General features: G+C 45.5%; 1 protein-coding gene across 9 annotated transcripts in view; it reads left to right on the forward strand.

The window, feature by feature from the left end:
- TDP1 (tyrosyl-DNA phosphodiesterase 1) overlaps positions 1-23,797 on the forward strand; it is a 60,020-nt gene that overhangs the window by 17,897 nt on the left and 18,326 nt on the right. For 8 of the 9 annotated variants that reach the window (XM_081140204.1, XM_081140209.1, XM_081140210.1 and 5 more), the window contains 5 exons: positions 914-1,099; positions 1,693-1,741; positions 3,562-3,628; positions 4,988-5,095; positions 19,167-19,269. In XM_081140204.1, the coding sequence (XP_080996330.1) occupies positions 914-1,099; positions 1,693-1,741; positions 3,562-3,628; positions 4,988-5,095; positions 19,167-19,269 (513 nt within the window). Of the gene's footprint in view, positions 1-913; positions 1,100-1,692; positions 1,742-2,018; positions 2,202-3,561; positions 3,629-4,987; positions 5,096-19,166; positions 19,270-23,797 lie in introns of those variants that run through there. The other variant, XM_081140212.1, reaches the window with a different exon arrangement.

Below are 23,797 nucleotides of genomic sequence, written 5' to 3' on the forward strand. Positions count from 1 at the left end.
GATTGACATACATGGAGCAGAGGGACATGTCCAGGGTCATGCAGTTGATCAGGAGCCAAGCACAGAATAGACGCTGGGTCTTGTTGTTGTCAGTTCAGGCCTGTTCCCTGCACAGTGCTGCACCCGGGGTGCGAGTAGAGGATTATTTGGGCTTTTTGGTAGCAATGTCTATAAATATTGATGCCTAAGCTGTGTTAAAGAAAATAATCCACATTAAACTAAACAATACGTCAGTCAGAATACGAGCCCTGCCACGGGAGGCACCGTGGCTTATGTTTCTCACTCTCTCCAGCCTCTGTGTGGGCATTCGGTACATAGTTTAAGTGGATAAGATTTCCAAATATTTTCTGAATTGTTTCTCAAGCTTTGCACAAGTATCAAAACAGGAAACACCGATCAAGCTTAGTGTTTCAGGTTGTGTTGTCTATATGTAAATAGATTCTCTTTTATTTTAAGGACATCAGAGCCCAAGTGTTAAACCTCTTTCAGATGATAGAAGTCAGAATATACAGTAGCGTGGCCTTCTATGTATTGTGTAGGTATATTAAACAATTATGATTCCAAGGCAAAAATTAACTTCACAAGGCAGGGTGGTGATTTATCTGATATTCCTAGTAATATGGATCATTTTAAAATTTTTATTTGTTTTTGCTATTAGTACAAATCAAAGAATTTTGGGAGAAGAGGACTTCTCCTCTCCACTCACTCCATTAAAATAAAATATTTTCAGAATCTAAAAACAATTTCCCAAAGAAGAAGAAAAAATGCATACGTGGGTATGGAATTGATCACTGATCCTTTCAGCATTTCTTTGTTAATTAGGGAAGTCAGGGTGGCCTCCATGCCCTGAATCGTTACAGCGTTTTTGTTTGTGTGTGTGAGTGATATGGCTTTCACTATTATTTCTTCACAGCTCCTGAAAGAACATGCCTCCTCCATACCTAAGGCAGAGTCTTGGCCCATCGTGGGCCAGTTTTCAAGCATCGGCTCCATGGGGCCTGACGAATCCAAATGGTTGTGTTCTGAGTTCAAAGAGACCTTAGTGACCCTGGGGAAGGAAAGCAGGGCCCCAGGGAAAAGTGCCGCTCCCCTCCATCTGGTAAGTGCTCCTCCCCGGGAGTTAATTATTTATTTGCATCCTCTAGTCCGGGAGAGGAATCCAGAGTCAGTCCTTCTTGCCAGAGAGAGGTTGATTCAGTAGTTTGGGGATGGGAACAGCAGTGTTTTTAATCGGGTGGCCCTCTTATCACATGGTGCTGTGGCTTGCAGTTCAGCTAAAGCTTGGTGGTGTTGGTCACCAACGAGCCTGCAATTATCATTCCTTCCAGGTTGCCAAGCCCAGGAAAAAATATTGGATAAAGCAGCTCCCAGACAATTATGAGCATTGTTAATTACTTAGACACCTTTGAATTAATGGTTAATTTTGCATTCAATTCAGTGTTACTATGACATGTCACGAAAAACTCCAACCCAAGTATAATATTTTTATCATCAAATTAATTACCAGAAGTTCAATTTTTTCCCGTTAAGATGGGAACTTTTTAAAATTTAAAGCACGTTTTCTAAGTTTCTGAGGAGTTTTAATTGAGATTTTAATTTTCTTAAAAACTAATCAGCATTCCTTTTAATAAATAGTGTCTTCAACATGGTTCCTTTCAAGTTTTAATGGGGTTTTTTCTTATTTATTTTCAGGTCTATCCTTCTGTGGAAAATGTGCGGACCAGCTTAGAAGGGTATCCAGGTAATTGTTGGGAAGACTGTAACAGCTGTGTTTTTTGTGTATATTTCATAAATGCCCTGGTAAACTTTTAAAAACAAGTAATAAGAATGCCTTCCTCCTTGGGATGATAAATTTCTCTTAACTGGATAAGAATCGTGAACATATATAACATTGAGCACTGATAATGTTCCTGCAGTTGGGCAGGTTCTGTATGTTATTTAATTCTCACAATAGCCCTCTGAGTGGTTGCTAATCTCACTTCTACCAAAAAGGCTGCTCTCACCTCTCCCACCAACAGATTGGCTGTCTAGACAAGACATCCAAATAAAACCAGCTTCCTCTGCTGCTCGAGCTGTGCCTCTTCAGAGCGGTGGTAACTTTCCTTGCTCTGATCTCTCTCCCCCTCCACATCGTCCCTGCCTGTGTCTATGGCCCTGTGTGGTTGTTTGAAACATGAATCCTGGATACAGATCTATTTAAGGTTCGGAACTTACATTTAATATTGAGATGAAACTTTGGTATAGCCTGGTCTATACACCTAGCCTCTCAAGGGCTTCATCCATAAATGCCTAGGATTATTTTGTAGACATCGCCTCTGTTTCTCTTATACCAGTGCTGGACACCTAAACTTTTATTCGCAATTCAGCAGTACCCCAAGTATTTCCTTTGGGAGGTAATAACCAAAAACCTAAACAGTGTATGCCTCTGGAAAATAAGTCTAGCTGGCATTTGCTTATGGCTGGAAGCAGAATTTTCTGAATTTAGATTAATTTAGTCCACTTAGAGCTCATCAAGCTAGATGTGAGCCTTCCTGAAAAATCTCAGTAGGGTTTGGGGTGTTTTAGTCTGTTGCTTTTTAATGGCAGAGCTAAAATTATTTCACTGAGACTCGGAGACCTGGTGGTTGTGGTTTGTTTTCGTCTTCTTCCTGCACTTCTGATAGGCTAGGTCCATTGAAAGCATACTTTCTAACAGAGAAGAACATGGTATTTTCAGGAAAACTATCTTATAACTGGTCCCAGAACCCTGAACATGTTTTTAGTAATTTGCGGTAGGGGATGCAGCACGCTGCCTTTGGTATGCTGAAGAAATGTAAAGCCCTCCTTGGGTAGAGATTACTATGGAGAAGTTCCAACCCGTGTTCGGAAAGCGATTGGTGAATCTACACTGGAACTTTCCTCTGTTCAGAGATGAACAAAAAATTGGCTTCTAATTGTGTTTCCACTTGGTACCATATGTTTATTTTCTTTGCAGGAATATGGCTTTTAGAATTCCTTTTTTAAAACTGAACTGTTTATTTTAGTGATCACTGTCCCATTTGTAAGGATCCGTTTCGCTAGTACAAGGTGTGTTTAGGAGCAGCAGAGTAGCGAGTGAAGGAGGCAGGAACCGAGTTCTGGGAGTTATCCTAGTCTGCCCCAGTGCCCCGGCCTTGGGCCAAACAGAGGTGCCACACCTCATCTCGCAAATCAGGGCTGAGGATGTCTCGCCTGCATGAGGACAGCAGGATGGGCAGGATTCTTTCTAACACTTCAAGTCTGTGCTGATGCAGATATTAAATTACCACCCTGAGTGATCAAATACCTTTTCCTTTGCAGGTACTAAACATTTACATTTAATATGCATCCCTAAGGAAGTAAGCCCCACTGAGAGAACATACCTAGTGCAAGTGTAGACATTTTCTTTCAAAGAACTATTTTTTATAAGATGAGATAATGGAAGTAGCTTTGTTTTTTCCTTTAACCTTCCCACTGTTGTTTACTATAGAGTTTTTTCTTAATGAAGGGTCCTCAAATTATATTCCATAAGTTTTATTGTTGTTGTTTTTTTTCTTTCAAAAGCCGGGGGCTCTCTTCCCTATAGCATCCAGACAGCAGAAAAACAGAACTGGCTTCATTCCTATTTCCAGTAAGTAATTGGTTTGCAGTGCTGCTGCTGCTGCTGCTTCAGGAATAAGAGTGTTATTTGTCAGATTTTTTCAAGAACCTTACATAAGATAGCTATATATTTTAGCTGCATGTGTTACGGAATAGAAATAATTTAAAGCAAGGTTTAGAACATTTTTTTGGAATAGGTTTTTAATGCCAAAGTAAAATTTATCTCTGTGGCATTTCTATTTATATATTCACACACAAAATGATAAATAAGAGAGCACATTGGGTACTTTAGAATTTACAGTAGTACCTTTTAGTTCATATTTCCAGTGCGTAGAACATAATCATTCTGTGTACACGGTCTTTCACTGTGTGCCCGCAAGCTGCTGAGGGTAGGATCCTCACCCTGCCCCTCTAGCACTCAGGGTAGTGTTTGACACGTTGTAAGAGTTCGGTGCGTGGCTGAATGGACAGCGAAAGGAATGTCCTTTGTCCTCGAGCTGCAGCAGTCGCACATCTGTATGTTCTGGGCTGGTCCCCATTCCTTACTTGCTTCAGCAGCCACTTATTTGGCTGGACAGCCAGAAACGAAGGCAGATCACATCCCAGTAGCTCTCAGTCTGATCCGGGATGTCATCTGGAAGCCCTTCTTTAATGCTTTTTCAGGAAGTTGTTCCTTCCAGAGGACATTTCTTCAGATTGAGTGCCTTCCAGTATTGTCTGCATTCAGGTGGATTTAATAATCTGGCGATGGACCTAATCCTGATCGGTTTCTGCAGACAATCTGTTCTCTTGAGGGACCATCCTCTGATAAGTAAGGATTGTAGCCTCATGATCCAGGCGATGATTTTTTCCCGTGGCACCTTAGTCCTTCAATGTTGGAAGCCTAGAAACCAAACAAGATATGCAGGTGTCAGCATTTGATGAAAGTATTTCTGATGTATCCCCCTGCTTTTCAACTTTATGATATTCATACTGTTCGCATTTTTCCCGTTTTGTATTTTGTTTTATCAACAAGCTTTTACTGAGCCTCTACGCAGAAAGGCCTTGTGGGAGCACAGTTTGAGCTTTTAAAACCTCACAGTCCAGCTAGGAGACGAGATGTGCAGACATGCTGTTGAAAGCACAGCAGAAATAATACAGTATTTGCTTACGTGTGCACATTCACAGCAGAGAAGCCAGGGGCGCCAGGTGCCAAAAGCTGCTTTTTGTAGGTGGTGGTAAATTTTTTTCCTACTTACCTACATTCCAAAACTAATGTGCGTTATTCTGCCACCTGAACAGAGTTTTAGAAGATCTCACAGGTCATATCAAAGAGATCTGTGTACTCGCTGTTTTTTAGATTACAAGATTTTGCCTTTCTTATCAGTAATTGTGTCTCTCCTGTCACTAGTAAGTGGTCGGCTGAGACTTCTGGCCGCACTAACGCCATGCCACACATTAAGACTTACATGAGACCCTCTCCAGACTTCAGTCAGATCGCTTGGTTCCTTGTCACAAGGTAAATGGTTCTTATATTCCTGATGGGTGGGATTTATAAAATGTGTTTGTAACTCCTGCTCTGAACACTGAATGGGTTTCCAAAAGGGGATTTTATGAATCGTCATTAGTTTTCTGTGTTTCTCTCTCACGTGAGCCTTATTTAAAGGAGCCCATAACTTATGCCTTTATAGAGAATGCTGTCATGGCCTGATTTTACTCACATAGCACCTGAGAGACAGAACTTAAATAACACAGAAAATGCTTAAGCATTTTCTCAACCATTCCATAACAACGGAAGAGGTAGACCCCAGATGTAAATGATACCTACTGGTAACTGCCTTCATTTTTTTGGTTGTTAGCACCTCATCTCAAAGTCAGAACATCCCAAACTGAGTCCGTCTGTCTCAGGAGATTTCTTTCCCAACATCCTTCTTTGCTTTAGTGGCACCTGCGCACTCTCACATCATCAGGCTTGCAGCCCACTGCCCTCTTGTCCTGTCCCGTCCTTCGAGCATCCTGCAGCATTAACCAAGGTCCTTCCTCCAGTGGGTGCTGGACACACAGGATAAAACAGTAAGGTTTACACAGTGCATTTGAGATGCTCAGAAAACAGACACAGAAGTAATGGCAATAGGAAGGGATCCGTTCTGTGCTTGAGGTGGGCACGTGGGTGCTTTGGAAATACCCATCCAAGCCTATTCATCCTTGAAATGTCTCAAACTTTGCTTTTCTAATCCTTGAAGTTACCAGGTCAGATACTTATCACCTGGACTCCTGAAAAGGCCACCCGTCTGCTGTCCCGTCACACGGTTGTCCTCTTCCCAGGCCCCCGTCCTAGTTGTCGGTGACCGTTTGCCTTCGCTAACACGAGTTTTCCTCCTTGTCCTGTGTTCAGAATCCTCCTGCGCTTCCTGTAGACTAAGTCCGGAGTCCTCAGCCTGGCACTCAGACCTTCCACACCTGTATTCCCCAACACATGCTTCCAGAAACAGCCAGGCTACCCTCTGCCCCTGAAATCATCCTGCCAGCAGCCCATGTAGTTCCCTCTCCTGATCCCTTTGCCGTCTCTCTGCGTCTCAGTTGCTGCTCAGGTCCAGTCTCTTCTCTTCCTGTGGGCTTTGTCTCCCTCCTCCAGATCCTTCAAGCTAATGTGCACTGCTTACTGTCAGCTCCAAGTGCTCTTCTAAGCACATTGCATCCTCTCTTCTTCCCTCCTCTCCCTCCCTCTTTCCCTCCTCTCCCTCCCTCCTTCCCTTCTCTCCTTCTCTCCTTCCCTCCTTCCCTCCTCTCCCTCCTTCTCTTCTCTCCCTCTCTCCCTTTCTTTCTCCCTCTCTCTCATAATCCTCACAGCAGTTCTACAGTGTAGTTATTAATCCCCCACACAGATGGGGAACTGAAGCACAGAGAGGCTGAACCAGTGCCCAAGAAGCCAGGCCCACCCTCAAGCACTGTGCTCTGGGGTAGTGAGTCCCTGGGCTAGGTGGGAGGCTGCTCATTAAATAGATGCTCAGGGAATGCCTGACTGACGTCACATTTAAGCAGAGACCTGAAAGAAGTGAGGGAGCCATGTGGACAGAGAGCTGGGGGAAAGCATTCTGGGCAAAGGGTGGAGAGGCAGAGGCAGGAATATACTGAGAATATACGTTTGAGAAACAGCAAAGTGGTTTTGCTGGAGTGAGCAGAGTGGGAGGGCAAGTGAGATCAGAGCAGTAACTCTGGCCAGACTTTGCCTTTTACCTGCTTCAGAGGCCAAATTACTATTGCCTGGTGCCTCCTGGGTTTCCTGAAGCTTTGTTAGTTATGGGTCTGAATGAATGTATTTGATCATTTGAATTGAGTAGAATAAGTGCTTTGTAAATATTTGTTCCATGAGGCAAGACATGGTTTTAATGTAGCTGGCTTTAGCTTATGCCCAAATAGTGTGTTTCTCAACAGGGCCCTGTTGGCATTTTGGTCAGGCTAATTTTTTGCAGTGTCAAGCCTCATGCATTAAGGAAATTCAGTAACCTGTCCCTCACATACTAAATGCCTGCATGGTGAAAGTCCCCTGGGTGCCCCCTGCCTTCCTGAGTACCCCCTAGATTCTGCCCTGGTGGAGAATATGAGCACCTTGAGAATAAACTCAGAGCTGACTTACGAGAGCTGCTCTGCTTTCACTCAATATGTTTTCCTGCTTCAGCCTGGTGAGGACCCTGGATTCTAGTCCAGATGAGGTGACAGTGCTGAGCAAACCTTACAGTCCTTCAACCAAGTGGCAGATGTTTTATGTTTTAAGAATTGGATTTTAGCAAAAGAAACACATCAAAAGCTATATAAATTTAACTCCTTTTTTGGACACTTTCCTCCTTTTATTATTACCAGTGTTCATGTTTGGGAAGCATGACTGATTCCTTTAACTGCACCAAAGTTAAAACAGTTCCCAGAAAAAATGATAAAAGTAATAAGGTAGATGATAAGGAATAATAATTTTGACTGAAGTGATTATGAAACTTTTTATAATCCTGATCCGCACACCTAAAAAAAGTGTCACCTTTTGAAATTTGGTACTTTTACACTTCTGTTTTGGACCTTGTGTCAGTTTCCTGCTGCTGTGTAATAAGTTACCACAAACTGATTAGTGTAAGTGGAGGGTCAAATTGTCGAACAGGGCTGCATTCTCCTCTGAGGCTCAAGGTTCTCTTCTGAGCTCACTGGTGCTTTGCAGAATTCTGTTGCTTATGGCTGTAGGACTGTTTCCTGCTTTCTTGGTTGTTGTCAGCCGAGAGCCATTCTCAGTTCTCCGTGGATAGTTCACAGCACAGCTGCTTGCTTGCACTGAAGCCAAAGGAGAATCCTCAGGAAGAATCCAGTCCCTCTCTTAAGGTCTCATCCGATAAGGTCAGGCCCACCCATGATCATTCCATACCTTTTGATTAAATCAGTTGGCTGATTTGTAACCTAATCGTGGGAAAGAAATCCCATCATATTGACAATTTTCGCTCCCTCTTAAGGGGAGGGATTATACAGGGTATGTACACTGGGGGCAGGGGTGGGAATTCCACCTTCCACATGCCGCATGGGTATTTACTGCCCAGTTTCATTCATCCATCTTATTCTCCAGCCTTCATTTGAAGTAATTTCTTAATTTTATCTGTTTTCAAAATTGAGGTTTATTTTCCACAGTCAAGCAAAACTACCCTTGGATGTCCTCAAAAGACAACCCCAGGCTCCCAAGGCTGTCTGCGAGTGAAGTTCTGTAGCTATTTGGAGACAAAGGAGGCTGCTTTATTGGAGTGAGGGAGTAGCGCTGCAGCACGGTGGACAGGGCTGTATAGAGTTGTTAAAAATAATAAACCTTATAAAAGATAAATAGGATTCCCGTATGTCCAATTTCCTGATCTTAAAAAAGACACTCATCACTTGAGAGGCATACTTCACATATTTCCTACAGTGTGTGCGTAATATCCCATTAACCTGTCATTTCCCTGCCCATCATCAGCAGAGGGCGGTGGCTTCTTGTCGTGGGGACTGTTTTCTCCCATTGATGTTTCACAACTGTGGAAACTGGCTACTGAATATCAGGCATTGAAATCTGATAAAAATGCTTATAAAATACTAACACAGATTTCATCTTCCACTTTAGTTTTTTAAATACACATAAGTCACAGTTTTTCCTTCCCTCTCTCTCACTATATGGTGATTGGGGTTCTGACTGAAAACATTTCCACAGATCCTGGGCTATATTTTAGTGTATAGTTGCCACATCCCCAACCATTATAAAATCTGCACTAAAACCACTTTTTAACTAAGTTTCCACTTTATTGGACTGTCTGCATTAGAAGTTTTGTTCTACTCTAAGGGAACATGAGTTTTTAATTTCCATACTTCTTTTCCTTCCAAAATACTCATCCTGATTTTTGGTAATTATTTGTTTAATGTCTATATTTTCAGATCAACAAATGGAGTGTCTTGTACAGTGCCTGGCCTATAGTGGCTCTGAAAAGTTTGAATGAATGAATGAATGAATGAATGAATGAATATCCCTTTTAATCTAACTATCATTCATTTTCTAATTTCTTCTTGGGCTTTAAGTTTATGGTTTTCTTTTTCATACTGCTTGTCCTTCAGGTTCATCTTAAACGTTCTTCTTTGAAACTTCTTCTGGCTCAACAGGCGTAACTCGTGTTTTCCTTTGTGTCTTGTAACACTTTGTGCTTGGTCCTGTTCCACTTTCCTTGTTGGTTCTTTATGGTCCCATTTCTTCAACATTTTATGAGCTGCTTGAGAGCAGGTGGCAGGTCTTACCCATCTTTATATCCTCAACATCTAACATTGTGCATGGCTTATGGTTAGTGACCAATCCGTGTCTGTATCAGAGCCCTTTACAACACTGGTTTTTCCAGATAGATAATAGATGCACAAAATAGGGAAAGGTTGTGCAGAGAAAGATGCTCTTCCCGCTCCTGTCCCCAGCCATCCTGCTTATCAGCTTTGGACCATAGCTACTATGGTTTTAGGTTTAATAGCTTTAACCCCTTCTATGTTTACAAACCCAGGTGTCTCAGGTGGTGATATTACCCAATCAGCCAACATACTATGGAGAAAATAGCACCAAAGTAGAGTCCAAATGCCCATGTCCTAATTTGGGATTGCTTATCACCTGGGCTTTTCTTTTACTTATTGAATGCTCAGGATGATAGCAAAAAACATGTGAAGATTCCCTATTGTATGGTCAGTGTGTTAAACATTAGTTAACAGCTTGATTTTAGTAGCTGCTAACTACCACATGTTATTATTAAGCTCATGTTCATTAGACCTCTTGAGATTCAAGCAAGCAGCTTATAATTTGACTTGGGGTGGTAAACACAAAATACAATACAATATACAGGTGATGGATTATAGAATTGTACACCTGAAGCCTGTTTAATTTCATTAACCAGTGTCACCTCAATAAATTCAACTTAATAAATAAGTAAAAGCTCTAGCCCGTTTGGCTGAGTGGTTAGAGCATCAGCCTGCAGACTGAAGGGTCCCAGGTTTGATTCCGGCCAAGGGCACGCATCTCAGTTGCAGGCTCCATCCCGGCCCCAACTGGGGTCGCATGAGGGAGGCAACCAATAGGTGTGTCTCGTGTCTCTCACATCCATGTTTCTCTCTCTTTCTCTCCCTGCCCCCCCCTCCCCCCGCCTCTCTCATACTCTCTGAAAAGCAATGGAAAAAAAGATCCTTGGGTAAGGATTTAAAAAGTAATAATAAATAAATTAAAAGAAAGCAACTTATACAGCCTTTATCTGTTTTGTTTAACATATCAATGTATAATATGTGACCTAAAGACTTTTCAATAGATAGTCTTTTCTAAACTTAACATGGTTTATTTAAAAATTGCCCATAATTATTCTAATCAATTAGAACTTATTAGATATTTGTTGGCTGGCAATGTCTTCTTTCTGGTTGCTTTTATGGAAAGCTATGTATAGTTTTTGATCCCACCATGAAATCCTGCAGTGTTTGATGGGCAGCCTGTTGTTATGGAAATTGCCGGGCCTCGATGACAAATACAGTGTTTAAATTTTACCACCAGACTAGGCAGGCAAGGAGATGAGCTAGAAGCAGCAGCCCTGGGTGACCGGGTAGTGCCTGGGAGTAATTGGCAAAGCCAGTGAGAACAATTGTGAAGGCTGTGCATTGTGGGTGGGCAGAGAGCAAGCACTGTTGCAGTTGCCTAGCAACTGACAGGCATTATGGGATAGTTGAGATGAGCAGAAATGTTGGTGCTGCCACTTTTCGGGAAAGCGAGACAAGCTTGACTACAGAGCCACTGTGGCTTTTGAGGAAATAGAAAAGGCTGTCAACATAGCTACGCGGTACTTCTCTGACATCTGTTCCTGTGATTCGGAAACACGTAGGCCTTTTTCTCCTTTGAGCTTTTGGGTCCAAAATCAAATAGGATCATACACACACTCAAAAAAAGGTATTTGTACATGTCACCCTAGCCGGTCTGGCTCAGTGGTTAGAGCATCAGCCTGCGGACTAAAGGGTCCCGGGTGCAGTTCTGGCCAAGGGCATGTACCTCAGTTACAGGCTCAATCCCCAGCCCTAGTCGATGCGCAAGCGGGAGGCAGCCAATTGATGTGTCTCTCTCACACTGATGTTTCTCTCTCTTCCCTTTCCAGTCTCTGAAAAGCAATGGGAAAAATATCCTCAGGTGAGGATTAAAATATATATTTGTGCATTTCATTGGGTAGACTTGGTTGCCTGATGCTGCAGCTCTAAGATACTGGGATTAGTTGGTAAGCCTCAACTAATGGTAACAAGTAACCATTATTGGTAAAAATTGGTAACAAATAACCATTATTGGTACCAGTAATAGTTATCAGTACTAAAGTCTGCGAATGACTTCTGCTTTAGAGATGATTCAGGTCACATCACCACCCTCACTGTCCTGCATTCTGGGACAAGTAGACCAAAGGCAGAATGAGCCCCTTTTCACACTCAGGGGAGCAGGTCTCATGGAGCATTATCCCTGATGGGAAAAGGCTTGAGACCCCCTGATCTAGGGCCTCTAGACCCTTTGTGCACTGGCATTGCTGGTCACAAGGGTGCCTGTGGCTTGAGACTAGGAGGTGCTACTTGGGAGTCCTTCACCAGGCACAGGCACCAAAGAAGTGGCAGTGGAGTGGAAAAGCAGAGATGGATTCACACAGAGCCATTTTTGCAGAAGAAAGCAAAGGACTCAGGAATGGGCTGAGAGTAAGGCAGGAGGCATGGGGTTGCCTGCAAATTTGTGAGCAGTATCTCTAGGCGAGTTACAGATGTCATCAGGCCTTGTGGAACCAGCCTCACAGAGTCTGCTCCTCACACTGTCTCGGGAGGTCTTGATGAAAGCCATCTATACTCTGCCCATGAGCTCGTGATGCTGTTCCCCCTTAGTCTCCAGGGAAGAATGGTTCTCAGTAGACTGCACCACTGGGACCCAAGGAAGCAGGCAGGGCACTTCCTTCACAGGCTTTGGGGGGTTAGGGAAGTCAGTTGAGCAAATACTGGCTGCATATCAGACCTCTCAGTGTTACCTGGCTATATAAACAGTCCACTGTCTGCAAGCACAGCTTTGCTTCCAGACGGTTGCTTCAGCTCTCTAGGCTGTTTCCCCACGTACACGACCAGGAGTTGGGCTAAATCAGTGGTTTTCACGCCATGTTCCTTTGCACCCCAAGAGTTCTGGACCCCCCTTTCAGAGCCTACACAACAGTGGATGGGGGAATAGGGTGCAGGCAATTATTCCTGGTTCACCTGGAGACACTTGCCTTTTGTCTGCTTTAAATGTTGCCTCAGAATGAAGGATTCTCTAGGTTTGGTTTGGTTTGGTTTGGTTAAGCTTAAAAGACAATTATAACACACAATCTCCCAGGGCCCATGCTAACAAACATTTCATAGTTTTGCTATTGAAAATATTTCAAGTTTTTGTTATTGCTTTTCCACCATAGGTGATGATCCAAAATAATAGAACATATCAGTAGAAATTGAAATAGCAGGCCAGGCATGGCTCAGTGGTTGAGCATTGACCTAGGATCTAGGCGATCAGGATTCAATTCCCAGTCAGGGCACGTGCCCGGGTTGCGGGCTCGATCTCCAGTCGGGCGTACAGGAGGCAGCCGATCAATGACTCTCTCATCATTGATGTTTCTATCTCTCTCTCTCCCTCTCCTTTCTGCTCTCTGAAATCAATAAAGATATATTTTTTAAAAAAGAAAGAAATTGAAATAGCCGTTTTTGGTTATCACATCGGTTACTAGTAAATACATAGTGAAATTCTTTAGTAGGGTGTTGAGTACCAGTTTTGACCCAAAATTTGCAAAGCAGCTGTTGATCCTGCTTGACGGTATTTTTCATCATTTTGGATTTGGGATGCTGATGTGATGGCTTCTAAAGCCATGTAATTCCATTTGTGGGATCAAGTTTAGACAGATCCTTTTGAAGACGGGTTAGTGATGAGGCTGGAATGAAAGCTAGCCTTCAGTGTGGATTGGAAAGTGTTTGCTTGGTGTCATAGCCTGCCTGTGACTAAGGAACGAAGTCAGTTTGCAAATAGATTTCTCAGAATTTGGTGATTTGTCACAGTAACTTGCAGAGCTCACACCCAAGTATCTGATCTCTCATAGTGCTCTGCTCTCGTCTGTCTGTGGGAAAACGTGTGTCATAATCATTCGTGGTTTTTTTCCTGCTGACATTTCTTAGCCCCCAAAACACAGCTGGCGTGTTGCACCCCCTTTGGTAGTTAATCTCACATGATTTTTGTACATCTGCAGAATTGGTTTAATTTTAACCATGCTATTAAATTCCTGGCACTTTATCACTCATTAAAAATTGGGAGACATATCTGTATCAAGGGGACCAAGATCCTCTTGACTTCCTTTACAGAATAAAATAGAAGCTCCCTGCATTTCTGCTGCGGGGACTTGTGCAAGGACTGTGAAATCTGTGAAGCCGTTTGGTGAATAATTTTTAGACCCATCCTCCACCAACACTGTCCAGGATTAGGGGGCCTGGATGGACTTGCCTTCCAGAGGATTCCATTGCTTAGTGAATCACAGCAGAGAGAAGGACCAGAGTCACCCTCCCATAAATTTTAGCAAAGCATTGGTGATGGTGATAGCTGGCATCTACTGAGCATCATTCGTGTGCCCAGGACTTGACGTACCCTCTCTGACATGGGGCAGGTGCATTACCATATTGAGATCTGCAGCATTGGCCCTAATTGTCATCACACGTGTGCAAGCTCAGATTTTGCTCTCACCCACTTACCCTTGTGTGCCTTTTGTGCTTGTCAACAATTAGACATTTTCTCTAGATTCGTGATTTTAAAGTTTTTAATTCCCTAACCATAATTAACAAATACTTTTGATAAATTGTATCTTCTACGCCTTTGCATGTTAGTCTCTTTTCTTGAATTAATCACATGTTTCTTGCTTGCATGACATCTGCAGGATTCGCTTGGGAGACATCTGTGGGCTGGAATCTCCACAGGCAGCTTCTTGAAAGAGATACGGGGCCTGCGGGGGAGGAGAGGACTCATGCGGCCATGGGGTGGGCAGGGTGGAAGGCACTGTGGACGAGGAAATGATATTTACAGAGATGCGGAGGCCGTCAGTAAAGCAGTTCAGTTAGAGAGACTGAAAAGTGTTACTGTGGTCAGGCTGCAGAGGGTCTAAGTGCTAGGCAGTGCATTTACCTGGTGCTTAAATGGAAAGGACGTGCTGATGCTGAGAGCCACGGAGCAAGACACAGACCGAGAAACCAGAGAGGCAGTGCATTTGGATCTAGAGTCTGGGGAGAAAAGGGCTGAAGTAGGGGATCTGATTGGAAATACAAAGGACTTACAAGAGTAAAATAGTGTAGTGTCTGCTTTATGTGGTTGCCTGTGGAGCAGATAGGTCCAAGGTGCCTGAGATTTCTGAGCCTGACCGAATGAGACTGTGGACAGGAGGGAATGAGGAGAGAGCTGGTTCTCAGGGGAAGGCATGCTGGTAGGTTTGCTATTTGGAGTGTTGGGTTTGAGGTGACGTGATATTCCAGTAGAGCGTTCCCACTTGGGTTTAGAGATGCCCATTTGGAAATTCAATGAGAGGTCAAAGCAGGAGAAGCCTGGGAGTAATCCTTGTCAAGGTAATAGTTACACTTGGTGAGTGGAAAAGTCCCCAAGGGAGAGGACATAGGTAATAAAATTGTGTTCTCTTTAGCCGCTAAATCTGTGGCACTCTGTTAGAGCACCAGTAGGCGGCCAGTGCACACTGCATGTCAATAAACAAATAGCATAGTTTTAAAGTGGATAATTCACGGAGTTGAGAAACATAGATATCTAGTAAATACGGTTAAAAATTCTGAATAGTCGGAGAAGTCAAATCTAAATGAGCTATATTTTGCCTGTTAGATTAGCAAATATTTTTGTAGATACTATCAACCTGTGTCTCAAGGATCCAAGGGGAGGGTCTTGCACGCCATTGGTGATTGTCTGAACAGGAAAGCTGTCTTCAGGGAAACTGACAGAATCCATTAGAATGAAAGGTTATGGTTGTGTGTATACGACTTGAATACTTACAGTGAGGGTCTTTCCATATTACTCGTGAAACTTTTTTTTGTTGCATAGAAGGAAGCAGAGCCCCAGGGCAGTAGCACAGGGAAACCTAAAGCAGAGGGGAAGGTAACAGAATGGCAGTGAGTGTGTGACGGGCACACTTCTGTGGGGTGTCGGCAGGGGTGACAGCAGCCTCAGCCTTAACCATTTCCCTCCCCGTCTCCCCAGCTGCTCAGGCTCCATCTCCCCTCAGATCCGCTGCAGCATCTGTCCCATGCATCTGTCTGTGGACGCGTCTGCTCCCCCAGCCCGGTCCTCCCGGATGTGCGGCTGTAAGCTGAGTCTTAGTCATCTCTGCACACTGTGCAGCTGCTGCCTAGATTAAGTACCTACGATGAAAACAAATGTTCTATCGCTGGACACACGTTCCCATAGCAGCAGTCATCTTGGGAATTCGTACACCTCCCAAGAAAATCTTAAAAGTAAACCCAGTCAGCCGCTTGAACAGCTGCGCAGGCCAGGGTTGGAGGCGGCAGACTTTTAAAGATGCAGGTGGCAGAGTCTGGCCCAGAGGTCGCCTTCATCACTCCCCTCTCCTTCCTTGCGTGGCTGTTTCCCAACATATTATCATGAACATTCAAATGAACACTCCTGGGCTGTGAGTTCCCAGTGGCAATAGTGGATTTTGTCTTTGGCATTGTAATGCGTGGGTGGAGGGCGCCATCTGGTTAGATGTGAGTATGGACGTCTCATCACTGTAGACTAGGGTCTGGAAGGGGATGTTTGGTCTCATTGGCTAAAACCCTTCATTCCAGAGACAAACTGAGGCCTGGGAAGAAGAGTGCCTTAGAGAGTCGCAGTTACTGGGGAAGCAGGGACAAAGTCCTCTCTCCTGACCTGGGGTCCAGGGATCTTTCCTCAGCATAGGCCTCCCCTCTCCACGTACCTTAGGTAGAATCTCTACTTACTTGAGCTTTCCTTTAGGAACTTTCTGTCATAAATTAGTTTAAATTTACAATGAAAGGTTTAAACTTCGCGACATTTCCATGTTATGGACTAAGATCAGGTGTCTAATTAGCAGCCGCAGTGGCAAGCTGTGACAGTCCTCTATCACCAGGGGAGCTCCCTATCATTAGGGGCCTATATTGCCAATTGGATAATTAACCATTCATTGGTCAGCTTAGCTGGGCGCTCAGGAAAAGCACCCACCCTGTCCTGGCTATGCAGTATCAGTTTGCCTGGCCTGACCATATCTCCAGAATCCCCTCTCTTGGATGTTTCAGTGAGGATAGGCCCCAAAGGAGATTCTTGTGGAGACTTGGAGGACGAACGTACGGACACAGAGCAGCAGCTGTTTTTATAACGTCATTACTTGCTGCTGGCTCACCTTGTTGGCCTGAGGCAGCAGCTGGGCTTGTAGTTGCTGGCCCTGCCTCTCTAAGCACCGGCCTCACCAGGAGTGTGTTTAGCTCTGTGGCAAAGGGCCTGGCTTCTGCAGGACACCACACTCCCCCTGCCAGAGGCAGCACCCCGTGGCGTGGTTTCAGTCCGTGCTTGTGGCCTCAGCGAGTTGCTTATTGCTCTCCTCCACTCGCTTTCCGTCCTGCCCTAGCTTCTGCTTGCCCTGCAGACGCAAAGCTCCGGCATCAGGGCAGAGACGGCAGCATTACAGAGAGAGACTGCTTACCCAGCTCCCGTGGTTACATGTCAGATTCCTCTGTGTATCTTTATGTACACATACACACGTGTGTGCGCGCACCCCCCCATACCCCTCCAGTGGTTCTGTCTGACTGCACCGTGACTGCCACCCACCGTCCCCCAGAAGCCACTGTCTGCTTCATTGTGACTGTTAGTGGCCTGGCAGTTTCCGGTGAATAATATGGCTTGCTTTGGACATCCAGAACCCTGCCCTCTGGAATCCTCCAACATACAGAATCGTTCCATATCCCGAACAATGCAAAGTAAATTAAATACCCCAGCCGCCTTTGGTGATGAAGCTTCATTCAGCACCAACAAAATAAACCCCAGCACTGCAGGGAGAGAGCAGCCCTGTCCAGCAGGGGACAGAAACCAGAGGACTGGGCAGAAGCAGCAGCATGGCAGAACGGGCTCAAATAGTGGCAGTGGCCACAGCTGGAAGCACAGGTGGTGGACGTGGTTCCTGAGTGGCAGAGAGGAGAAGCGGGAACTCCTTTGGAGTTTTGGGAGCAAAAGAACTTGTCGTAAGCAGCTCTGTGGTGTCCCTCACTGTGCCTCAGGAGAGACACTTGTAGATGTCTGTTCACACCACCACACACAGCAGAGTGTGGAGATATATACCCTGTGTCCTGATTGCCCCAGGAGCCAGTGACCCACAGTGTATTCAGAGCATAAAAACTTATGAAAGGTTCTATTCCAAGCATATTGATTTATCACCTAGACAGCCTACAGGTGACTTCTGGTCTCAAGATTCAGGGTAGAGTTTGCAGTGCTTAGAAATCTGTTAGAAGCTAAATACAGAGAGGGGTTGGGGGAACCGCCTGAAGAGGTATCCTCATGGACTCCGTTGATCTTTACTTTGGAGTTTGCCCTCACGTCCTGGAATGTTGAGGAAAACACAACTAATTAGGAGAGAGGGAGAGCGAGCCTTCTGGAAAGTACCTCTGGCCCGTGGTGGTAAGATGCTGACCAGTCAAGGGAGTTGTCAGGAAAGCAATCATCTAGAAATGGGGAGATTGTTTGTAGGAAGACTGCTTCCGCCTCACGCTCACTGGTTGGTTTTGCAGTCAGACCGGTATCTGCCCCAGGAGGTCACCTTATTTTACTAACAGGCGAGAGGCCTAAAAGCAAGCTGTCACCTGGGACTGGAAAGAAACTATTCCCTGAGTTGTAATACCATGTAATACCACATAACACCACACCATTATCATCTTCCACTTTGTTTGCATTTTATGTTTGTGACACATCACAGACCTTGGTGTTCATGATGTGGCCCTTGGGCATCAGAGGTTCCCTGTCCTTAGTTAGGTCCATTGAAGGAGGCAGGGAGATCTGTAAATACACTTTGTTTTTATCTTTTTAAGTTAGCTTAATTGCGTTAAGAGTTTCCTTAGCTCTGATTTCTCTCACCCTTCATGTCTGTTCCCATAGAGCCCGGAAGAGATTATCATTTTCTCACCTTACTTGGTGACTGTTTCTCTTTGACTCCGGTTCCCACCAGTTCCTGCACTTAGTTCAGAAGACAACTCGGGGCCCCAGGGAATGAATCTTGAAGTACTCGGTTACCCAGGAGGTCCAGCTCTAAGGGGCTGAATAGCTGAGGCTTTACTCCATGTTCTAAAAAGAAACGGAATTTGGGTGAGCCTAATTGAGGAACGTGTTCGCAGTGGGTTTACATTAATTAATTGGCCTCATTTGCTTCCAGAGAGTCTCTGAAATGAGGCCTCAGCTCAGTCTGTCGTCTTTCATCTGAGCGTCCTCGTAGCCCCGGTGCCTCCCATCGGGTCAGATCCGAGGCTCCTTCCTCCCACTGCATCATGTGATTTTAGCCGCATCTATGACTGTTCCCGTATAAAACATGATTCTGAGTGCACTGTTTCTTTCTAGATACCAGTCCCAACCTAGTGCCCTCAGAGCTTTTCTGTAGATTAAAAGTCAAAATCGGCATACCTGCCCAAAACAAAAGGCAAAAAAAAAGAGGACTGCCGATGCTTGATACTAGTATATAATGTGATATTGACGTCATTTTTTCTTAATTGCTCCTTTTTTATACAACAAAACCAAACGTCCTGGCCATACCAGGGTCTTGGAAATTAAAAGGGTTTGCAGAGAAAAAAGAAATCTTCCTAAGGAAGGATAATTGTTTTAATAGCTGCCCCCGGGAAAACGCAGGTGAGGGTAAAGCTGTCCCAGATTAGCAATTGGATGCATCTTTAGGACTAACGCGCAGCTCTGCCAGAAACTGAATGAACCTGACTGCGGCCCTCCGTGGTTTCCATTGACGCTTGTGCAGCTGACATACCTCACTGAGCCGGACCCTCCTGTCCCCTTGTCCCTGCAGTGCAAACCTGTCCAAGGCGGCCTGGGGAGCGCTAGAGAAAAGCGGCACCCAGCTGATGATCCGTTCCTACGAGCTCGGGGTCCTTTTCCTCCCGTCGGCATTTGTAAGTTCACACTTTTCCTACCTGACTGGTCACATGTGAAATGAATTGGGTTTCTATGGTTTCTTCCTTAGTCCGGATGACCCGTCCGAGGCTGGGAGTTATCAGAGCCAGGTGCTCTGATAACCTGTGCTGACGAGCAGCTAGATGGCTGCTGTCAAGGAGTTTACCTGATTAGAGATGGAAGATATTGACAATATTTAAATAAATGTCATGGCATGGAAGCATAGATGAGACTGATGAATGTCAGAGGGATGGAGGAGGGCGAGTGGGTGGAGGGGGAGAGAGTAACCAAAGAATTTATGTGCATATATACACAACCCAAGGACATGGACAATGGTGGGGAGAGGGACTGGGGAGGGGGAAGGAACGGGATAGAATGGATCATTGGGGAGAAAAAGGTACATCTGTATTATTTTAAACAATAATAAAATTTAAAAATAAATAAATAAATAAATGTCATGAAACATGACGTGAAGATTTATTACAAGGTGGTAAGTGATGAGTCGCCAAAGCAATGACTCAGCCACATGCAAGACGTGTTTGGTTGGGGTGATGCCTTTGGGAGCAGGAGGGCTGGTGGGGGTTAAAGGATGCTTAGATTTAGGGCCAAGGGAGAGGGATGGGCATCTCATGTGAGAGCAATAGCATGAGTGCCAGCAGGAAGGTTCATGACATCTGCCAGAGATGGATTCAGGGTGTCACAGAGCACATGGACCGACTCCCAGATAAGCTCCCTGGGAAAATCCTGTGTCAGAAGCCTTGTCTATCTCAAGGTGTCCAGCACAGCCAGCTCATGTCTGTAGCTAAACCCCAGGTAAAGTGGCTGGTTTTCATATAGGGACTTGGTTGTACAAGCCCTATGTGTCTCCAAACACTAGAACCACAGACATTCCCACTGTAAGAGGCACACAACTCCCGAGACCTCCCATCCCCGCCCGTCACAGGCACTCTGGGCGCACACTTGTTGGTGGCACGCTCGTTGGTCAGAATTGCCCTCACGATGAGATGGCTAATGCTTTGTTTTTCTTTCTTTTTTTTTTTTACCACTTACTGGGTTGAGTTTTGATAAACATGCACACGATACAGCTCTTTGTAAACCACTGGGACTGGATCAGATTAGCTCAGGGAGTGCTGTGTGCTTGTCCCTAGGCTTAATCCCTGACCCACATAGCCTGTGAGCACCTTAACGCCTGCCCAGCAGTCCTAGAGGTTTCTTTCCTCACTCCTGAGAGCTCGCCCCCCCCCCCTCGCCAATCTTTGTCCACCCTTTTCTTCTCCATCCCAGAGGGCCTTACTACAGAACTGTCAGGCCTCTCCTGAGGGTAGTGTCGTAAGGTTACAGTACTTTTTGTTTCCTTCAGACTCAAACACCGAATCCCAGCACAGCTTACAGCTGAAGGTTTCGGCTTCTGCAGCCCTATAGGTAGATGGTCACCCATTTTCTGTAGACAGGTGTGTGGCTTCCCACAGGTTCTGCAGGTGAGTGCGGTCCGGCCTCAAACCTCAGGCTCTAACTGGCCCTTCCTGGGATCTTTCAGCTTTGTCTCAAGGGAACTCTACGTTCACAGCACCAGAGTAATGATATTCGGAAATTTGGTGTGGTTATAGTGACTGTAGCTTTGAGCGGAGGCCAGAGTTACCTTCCAGGTATAACTTAAACAGTGGACTGAGTTCCACATTGCTGTTGGCATTGTCAGCATTTGCAAAATTCTAGTTCTTTCTCATGTTCTGATCTGATCCCTTGTGAAATGATAATGGGAGGGAGGACCCTTCTAAGCTACTGGTTTTTACCTCTGCTGTCATTTCTGACTGCATCCTAGAGGAGGCTAATAGAGAGAAAATAGGCATAATCATTTAGATCCCCAAACTGAATCTCTACTAGACTTACATCTGTACTTTTGGAATAAGAAGGGGCCCCACTGTGGCTCATTGTAGGTGAAGTAGAAGTTCGGGTATTTATAAACACAAGGCAGGGATATATAAACAGATTCCACCCCTTCTCCCCCATGCTGTGCCATCAGATTCAAGAGCGAGGCCCCAGCCCAGTGACCATATGATTAACATACTGAGAAGACAGCAGATTCTCTAACAGTCAGTTCTTGGATGGTCTCAAGATGAGCAGGCCTCCTTCATAACACTAATAAGGACCCACAAACCGCCACCGTCTTGTCATCCTCCTTGCTGATGGGTCGTCCATGTCCCTCAGTGAATCATAAATGACCTGAGCAAGGTGCTGAAGTTGGGCGTGTGGACCATGCACAGAAGTGTTTGACCTTGCCCTCCTAATAGTCACGTTAGGCAAGAAGGTCATCAAATCAAACAGGCACCTCGTACGAGAAATGTCACAGGCGCGGACTGGTGCTGAGATGTGTGAGGAAGGGGCCTGGCCTGAGTGAGCAGACCCCAGAGGCTGTAAGGGGTGTTTGTGTTCTTTTAGTTGCATTTTACAGGCTCCAACTTGAGCTCACATAGCCCACAGGAGGGGGGAATGTCATGGGCTCAGAAGGAGAGAGGAGCAGCTGAGACTGGGAGGCCCGGAGCCTGGCCATCTCTGGGGCCTCGGCAGTAGACACCCCTCAGGCTGCTTCCACTGGCGTGACCCCCCAGATGGGCTTCTCCATGCAGTCGCCGGCCATTCTGTGTTTATAATGTCTGCTCGAGCTTGGGTCTGCCTTCCATGCCTCTGTAACCCCCCACCCCCGTAGAGGTCTGATTTTAGAGAAGGGGGGTTGCTGTGAGCAAGAAGACAGCCTCAGTGGTAGATGCTGCCTGAGGGCTCCACCCACGGGCGAGTTGATGGGTGCTCTATCAGCCTGCAGAGGAGGTCAGGGGCTCTCGCAATACAGGAGACTTTGTCCTTCAGCTGCTGTGTCACATCTGTGTCACTTATTGCCATGCAAAGCATCTGGAAAACCAGTCAACTGTGGCGTGGCCTTCACAAAAATTAACATTTATGACTTTGAGGGCAGACCGAGGCTCTGTGCCATGAGCTAATTTGTCATTTTACTGAGGTTATTCAAGTACAGACTGAGACACTTAGGCGGTGAAAGAGAAGCTGTTGAGCAGAACGACTCGGCCGTTCCCTCCTCGCTGTATCTCAAGCCTGGAACTGAACATTCTGTCTGCCAGGGTGACCTCGGGGGCTCGGATCAGCTCCACCGGCTTCCATGCCTCCTGTTTGGTAGGCCCTGGACAGAAGCAGGAATGAGTACGGGTCTTTGTTCTCATGGAGCTCGTTAAGGAACACTGACTACAGAGCAGTGGTATAGGGTGTTCAAAATAGAAGGACTCTGAGCCCAGTGGTGTGGCTCAGCGGTTGAGCATAGTCCCATGCACCAAGAGGTCACCAGTTCAATTAGGCACATACCCAGGTTTCGGGCTCCATCCCCGGTGGGGGGCATGGAGGAGGCAGCCAGTGGATGTTTCTCTCGCATTAATGATTCCCTTCCTCTCTCTGAAAATCAATGAAAACATTACATATATATGTTTTTGATAGGCATCATTTCATATATATATATGGACTCTGAGAAGAGGGAGCGTGTAATCTGCCTGGGGCACGTGGGGAAGCTTCTTTAAGGAGATCACATTTGACCGTGGTCTTGGAAATGAGTATGAGCTTAACCCATCGTCAGGGAGATGAGGCTTCCAGCCAGAGAGAATGGTGCATGTGATGTGCCTGGGAAGGAGCTGGGGTGTGAGCCATGGCCCTGGGGTTGGAGGCCTCCCCTGGAGGACAGTGGCAAGCAGGACACACTGCCCACACAGGTATAGGCAGCCATTGGGTTTTTAAGCAGGATTACTGGTCTCATCGGGTCGATTTTCAGAGAATTTGAATCTTATGAAACATCTCCAATGATGATTATAATTTAATTTATATTATTCATTGTGGGTGTCGTCAAAATCATCTTAATCCCTTAAGCCACACCATTATAAAATTCTGATTACCACTGAATTACTGTAACCATTTACCCCACCGTCCTGGCTCAGTGTAGAAAGTCATCCCTTGTGCCTTCTCTTTTACCCTCATGTCTGTTTAATCACCAAGCTTTGTCATCCCTAACTCTTTAATGCTGCCTGATAATCTGACATTTCTGGCCATCTCCGCTGCCACTGTGTCCAAGGCACCTCAACTGCTGCAGTAGCCTCTTCCCCCACTCCCCTCGGGCTCCTCCAAGCTGCCCTCCACCCTGCTGCCAGGATGTCTTTGTAGACCACAGATCCAGTCCTGTCGCCCATCTGCCTCAAATCCTGTAAGACAGAAGCCTGACTCCTCGGGCCTGGCCTCTTCCCTCTCACTCCTCGCCCCTCTTGTCCAGCTGAGCAGAGCGACTAGCCTTCTTATGAGCCAGGCCCACCTGTATCAGTCAGGGTTCTTCAGAGAAACAACCAACAGACATATAGATGTGTTAATTCAGTCATGACCCTAAAGTGGTTATTGACAAGAGTGCAGTTCGTTATAAAATGAGGCTGATGTCCTTCCTTCCTTTAGGTTTCTCTCTTCAGTACTAGCACGACATGCCTTTTAATG

Source organism: Miniopterus schreibersii (assembly GCF_964146895.1).
Source record: "Miniopterus schreibersii genome assembly, chromosome: 1".
Classification (NCBI taxonomy): Eukaryota; Metazoa; Chordata; class Mammalia; order Chiroptera; family Miniopteridae; genus Miniopterus; species Miniopterus schreibersii.